The sequence below is a fragment of the Cynocephalus volans genome, chromosome 1 (assembly GCF_027409185.1).
Source record: "Cynocephalus volans isolate mCynVol1 chromosome 1, mCynVol1.pri, whole genome shotgun sequence".
Lineage (NCBI taxonomy): Eukaryota > Metazoa > Chordata > Mammalia > Dermoptera > Cynocephalidae > Cynocephalus > Cynocephalus volans.
Window position 1 is genome coordinate 81,172,890 of NC_084460.1, and position 6,760 is coordinate 81,179,649.

The following is a 6,760-nucleotide window of genomic DNA, read 5'->3' on the forward strand; positions in this document are numbered from 1 at the left end:
TTTTGGGGGGAGGGCAAAACATTTTCTAATGTAATTAAATTTACTAAACTTTTCCCTTCTTGCTTATGCATTTTTAGTCATAGGAACATTTTTCTTACTCTCAGGGTACAGAGAAATTTACCCATCTTTTCTTATAGCTCTTACTTGTACTCAGAATTTTAAACAAGTTCCTGATGAGATTTTTTTATGCACACCAAAGTGCCAGCTTAATCCAAGTTTATAAAGTGATGTCAAACACTGCAGTTATTTAACATGAGGCACTTTTAATAACCAGTCATGTTCATGTTTTTCTTTATTCTTCTAAATGATGTCAATCTGGTCTTCTTGCCTGAATGACAAAATGTTTTATTAGTAAAACAGAAAAAATTACTTACGAAGTAATTTATGCCATGAATAAACATATTCAATTATTAAAACCCTTACCTTTCTAAGAGAAGACAACATAAACCATTACGATGCAGCCCACAATCCAGCCAATCAAGAGAAGAATTGGGACTACAAGGTGTGATAATGAAGACGCTGCTTAAAAATAAACAGAAGAAAAGAGATTAAGTAGGCAATTTTGGTATTAAATCTGAATCAAAAGAAGAATCTGGTAATATCAAGAAAAAAATATACTCTCCAGGCCACATCCATACATAATTATTTTTTCTTTTCTGCAAAGGATATCTGCGACTCAGTTGTAAACTCCAGGCATTTGAAATAGAAGACCTTGGTTTGAAAACTACAAGTCTTCCTTTTACAGTTTTGTGACCTTGGGTAATTCTGAGCTTGAACTCCTCTATTTGTAAAATATGGCAAAGAAACTTGAGATATCTACATCCCGGAGTTGTTGTGAGGATGAAATGATATAACGTATGTGCAAAGCTTTGTAAATTTTAATCACTGTGTATGTGTTCAGTATGTACAGAACACATTCACGTATTTGTGCAATAACACAGAGGACAGCTGTTTATACAGAAACAATTCTATATAACTCTGAGGTAATTTCTACTAAATTCAATAATTATAACATAGGGAAAGGTTGAGAATTGTTTTTAGACTCAATAGCTGACTTTAACCTTAAATATCACAGGAAAAAGAAAGCATCACACTGTATATAATCATTTTCTACCAGAGAAGATAGATTTTTTTTTTTAAGACTTGTTCAATAGAACAACCAGTGCTGAACCTGAATCTATGGGCAGTAATAATCCAACACACACATAAAATACATTTGTATACATGATTCCTCCTGTACCTCCTATTTGTACCCATATCCGTAAAAAGAAACTTATAAAAGTACCTTTTAAAAATATTCCCTGCATCTCAATCTTCTTTCAAGCAAACACACACACACATTCACACGTGCACCACACAATCACACAAAAGTATACAGAAACAGCACAGAAAAACATTTTATAGAATGTTCCTATGTTAAGGAATCAGATATATTCTTAATTGAAAAGCACAATTAGCGCTTATGCCATTAGCTAACAAAGAGAATGAATGCTCTTAGCAACTGCACTTCTATTGTAATTCCCACCACTTTAAAATGTGAAGGTTTTTTTTAAAAAAATGCTTTTAAAATAAAATCATCAGGAGATGAGACACTTCTAAAATTAGACAAAACTCTTATAACAGCAAACGTTCTGAAGTTGAAATGAATTTTAATGCTTTAAATCTACTTTTCTAAAAATCTTGGAGTCTCTTTTAACTGACAGATTTGATGGGCTTCCCTTGCTTCTCCATCTTGCTGTGACCTTGAACAAAGCATTAACCATTAAATGAAAAAATCCTCCTGCCATGTGATATCGCTTTAAGGATAAAGCAAATATCATGGGATGCTCATTTGGACAAAAGTCTTTTTATGAATTAAGGTGCCATTACAATGGAAGTACATAATAGTAATTTTTTTGAACTGCTCATGTATGTGATGTAGTATTTTTCCCAATTTCAAAGAACTTGAATATTAATATTGATATTTTAATTAAGCATTTATAAATATTTTATACAAGCATATTTTTAAAAAATTTAAAATCCTAAAAGTAAATAACTGTTATTTACTACTCCTTGTAAAATAACACAACTGACTGTGCATTTCAACATTCAAAGTATACCTGCATGCGTGTTCTTTTAACACTGATATTTTTTAGCTGTATCACAATCAATATCATTGTTTAGGAATAAGAAATACATATGAATACTACATACATTACATGCATCACTTACATGAATAGCACAAATAAGAACAACACCTCTCCTTAAAAATGAAGAGTAATTTCAAAATGCTCCTCTCTGTCCAGTTCTGAGCATGCTAGAGTAGTTATAGCTGCAAGTATTCTTTTATCTGTCAAATGGGGATGACGATACGATATCTCACTAGGTTTTTGTCAGGACTAAAAGCAAAAGTTTCATAGATATTTAAAAACTATTTCTTAGACACAGTATTATGCAACCTATTTTGTCATATTGAAGCCAATCCTTTCATATAAATATAAAATGTAAATACTACATAAAAATGTTTAAAAACCAGAAAAAATAAATTTAGATGTAGAATATTATCAGAGATAACTAAGCCCAATATTCTTATTTTACATTGCGAAAACAGGCTCAGAGAGATAGAGGAACTTCTCCAAACTCATGTGGCGATTTACCATTAGCTCCAACACAGAACTCAACTGTCCTTAATTCTGGTCCAGCACACCCTAATACCTCAAATCTAGTACAGCACTGCACAGTAATTGATTTCTAACTCACTTTTCAAAATAAGCTTGAACAAATGTAAGCTCTTTTGTTAATTTGATTCTTTCAAAATTATTCACAACCTATAGGTATGGTCCATAAATCACACATCTAATGCATTTTTGCAGCCACACTAACATATATGGTTAACAATTCTTTATTAGAGCTAACACAGTCTTCAGAATGATTGGGAAATGCCACGAAACATAAAATAAATCAAAGTCGAGAAGCCTTTTTTGCCAAGAGAGTCTGATGCCTCCAATCTTACCTTTTTCAGCCATTATTCCTGCTGTTGGGTGGCTTGGTCAGGGCCACACTTCCTTCTTCCTTATTGTTATCCAGCGTCTCTTTGAACTTTAAATAGAGAGATATTTGAAGAGTGTGGCAGTTGTCTCTCTCCTGGCTGCCACTTGACTGCAGGGCGATGTCGGTCTTTGGAAAGCAGACCTCCTCTGGCTCTTGTTTATCCTGTTATTACAGAGGAAACAAGGGGCTAGGTGACCTAAACAGTTAAGCAACCTGAGTTATCCTAATGCAGAGGTATGCATATTTTGAATTTTTCTAGTGCCTTCAGACAACATGAAGGTGTTCAGTGAAGGGCATGTACAGAGGGAAAACGACATTAAAACTAAACAAATTCTATCAAGGAGGGGAGGATGTTGGAAAGCAAGGACTCTGGAGCTGGAGAGACCTGGGTTCAAATTCCAACTCTGCTATTTCTGTAATGAAAGCCAATTGCTTAACTTGGCAGCGGCTTCTTTAATTTTAAAATAAGGATAATAATACCTACTCATGGGAACTGCATAAAGATGAAATGAAAAAGCTATGTGATTTATAGACAGTTCTTTATTACATTAAAGATGCAAAAGATAAAGTAAATTGAATGGTGCCTCTTCCTTTGAACCATTCTAAAAACAGAAAATGTTAACATAAATGTACTAGCAACTAAAACAATAAAGACACTGTGGCATTGCCTAGAATTCTCAGACAGCAGTTATTGTTTTTATTACCAATGTATAAACATATGACATTTCATTTTTCAAAGCCCAACCTGGTTTCTATAACATGACCTGGACTATTTTCTCGATTCTCATTGGAATAACTTTAATTTTGGAGTCTGGATGGAAAAGTTTTGCAAAGTGACCAACCTCCCAGAATATTCAACACGAGATTAAGGGAGTCTTCCTCTGTAAGACAGGTCTTGCCTGATCAAATCCTTCTCCACAGGGCTGCAAGAGTGATGTTTCTCCACAAATGACCATGTCCCACCACTGCTCAAAATCCATCAATGGTTGTCCATCTCCCAGAGAATAGAAATCTGAACTCCTTATTTACAGACTGAAAAAGCCTCATCTCTCTGCTCTCCCTTTTGCAATGACACTTTAATCACACTGAACTCCTTGCTGTTATATGAATTCAAAATGTTCCCACCCACACAGGCAAGTAGAGTGTTTGCCTTTCTACCTCATGTACCTATAGATTAGAGTGCACAGCCAGAGGTCTGGCATGTATATGTCATTTAAGCCAAGATGTCATCTCTCTCTCTCTCTCTTGCTTTCTTTTTCTTTTTTTTTTCTCTCTCTCTCTCTCTTTCTCTCAATATACTATTTAATATTGAAAATAATGCCTGGCTGTACCAGGTAAGCAGAGAAACTGTGTATTGCCTATGTAATAAAATCCCTTGCTTACCTGCTAAATTTGGGTATTTTTAATTTTAAATAATATTATATTTAACAAAGAGAAGAAAGAAAAGTGGACATTGATCTCATTTAAATATGGAAATTTTTAATTAAATTGGTTCAAGCGAACACTAATTATCTTAAGAGGAAAAAAAAAAGACATTCAAAAGAAACAGGCAGGTACTCCCCAAAACAGAAACAAACGAACACACATATTAGGGTAAAATAATTTGCCTAAAATGGATGAAAATAGAATGCATGAAAAGGTTTCTATATTTTAAACACTGATTTCCATTTCAATTATCTTAAGCTTTCTTCTTTGCTATGAAATTGACTATTATTAGCATTATTGCTATCAATTTGGAGTTTAAGGAGGGATTACTTTATAATCTTTTTTTTTTTTTTTTTACTTTTCTAAAGTAAGAAGGGGAAAAAAAATACTAATTCAATAGACATGAATTGCACAGACCTCACAAAAGGATCCAGTCTAGAATCTCATTTCCTTGGCATCCCAACAGTAAATTTTTTAAATGTTTTATTATACTTATTCAGAAAAAATGTTTTATTCATTAAAAGACTGGTTTCATTTTAAACTCATATACTCAAGGGCCTTTATTTAGCCAGTTTTTCATCTTACTCTTAGGACATACTATTTAAGAACATTTTCTACTTTCCATGCTCTCTTAAAGTTTTAGTTCTCAAATCACTTATTCTCAAGGTGCTATTAGATTCTTCTAGGGTACTTGAGCTAAAAAAATTTAAATATTTGGTTCTTTATTCAAGATAAATCAGAATTTCCCACTTTTTATACCACCAGTGTCTGAAATTATAGTATACAGACTTGACCATGGTAGATTCTCAATGGATCTCACTGGATAGCTGGGTGGGTTGATGGAGCAATAAATGCTGTACACAGGAGCTTAGATTGCACTCTAGACAGTGGTTTACTTATAGAAATATCCAAAGAAGTAATAAATAGTAAGATGATCCTAACAATATGTTAGCATTATAATATATGCTTATGTAGACGATACTTTACAATGTAATGAATTACTGGCAACATTAGAATAATCTGTAAATTGGGATATGATAAAATTAAAGAAAGTGACATCAACAAAAATGGAGGAGTAAGGGCCTCCAAAATTTATCTCCTTCATAAAGCAACAAGAAGACTGGCTAAACTTTTAGAATCAATTTTTTGGAATTCTGGAAACTGACCAAAGACTTACATCAGTTTGGGGAGCATTTATTTATGAAAAAAACATAAATGTCAGTAAGGATAACAAGCTTTGTGGTGTTTTAATTTGGCCTATTCCCATCTCCTCTATCTCCAGCTTTGTGTAGCCTTGAAAATCAATATCTACAATATTAGTTAAAACCAGCAACCTGGCAGCCACCAGACAGAACAGAATGGTGTAAAGTTCCTTCAAAGGCTCATTCTCAGAGAATCACCATTATTCGACCTGTCTGGTGGTTCCCAAAAGACTGCACTTGCAAAGCTGTCTTTATTTGACCAAACTCAGCTTACCCAGTGTAAAAAGTACCCATTCCCAGAGCATTTGTTGAAAACAATTCAAGGCAATTGTCTAATATCATGCCTATCTGAATAATGGTTGGAGTGAACAATAGGCTAATTTTAAAAAGCTTAAAAGGAGAAGCTAGGGAGGGGATGTCCATAGGGGCTTTGAAAAGCTCCCTATACCTCTGGCAATCTAGAAGGCCACAAGCATATGTTCATCTATGTGCATGCCCATGGGTCTGTATATGCCCAGGAAAAATCCAAAAAGGTCCTAAGCTTTCACCTCTGGCTAACCTTGAAGCTCAAAGTGGAAAGCGAAGGGTAAAGCAGAGTTTTCAAATGCTTAAACGTTAAAGGCTTGCTTCAATACGACACAGAGCCCATTGTCAAATCCTGGGAGACATACTAGTTCCAGGAATTTAAGGAAATTTCTGTCTAATCATTAGCTGACAACTAAGCCAACTGAACAGAAACTTCAGTGGCCAAATACAACAAAGAATGCAGATTGCACAAAATCAGTTCAGAAAACCACTAAGCAAATAAACAACAATAACAACAACAAAGAACAATAACAAACTCTTGGGAGGGTGGAGAATCTGATTTCAAGAGTTGCCAGATTATTATCATTTTAAATGCTCAGTTTTCAACAAAAAGTTATGAGACATGAAAAGGAACAAGAAAACATGATCTATACATTGAGAGTGGGCGGGAAGAAGCAATCAAAAGTAACTGTTTTTCAGGAACCCCATAAATTGGACTAACTGACAAAGATTGAAAATCAACTCTTTTAAATATTCTCTATAACTAAAGAAAAGTGTGATAATGATGTCTTAGCAAG

General features: G+C 33.9%; 1 protein-coding gene across 1 annotated transcript; it reads right to left on the reverse strand.

The window, feature by feature from the left end:
• Nucleotides 1–243: 243 nt before the first annotated feature.
• On the reverse strand, nucleotides 244–3,172 carry STRIT1 (small transmembrane regulator of ion transport 1). The gene is made up of 3 exons (XM_063103654.1): nucleotides 2,993–3,172; nucleotides 424–522; nucleotides 244–328 (listed from the first exon to the last, which is right to left on the reverse strand). The coding sequence occupies exons 1-2, from the start codon at nucleotides 3,003–3,005 to the stop codon at nucleotides 428–430; spliced, it is 108 nt and encodes a 35-aa protein (XP_062959724.1). The 5' UTR covers nucleotides 3,006–3,172; the 3' UTR covers nucleotides 244–328; nucleotides 424–427.
• Between the last annotated feature and the right edge of the window lie 3,588 nt (nucleotides 3,173–6,760).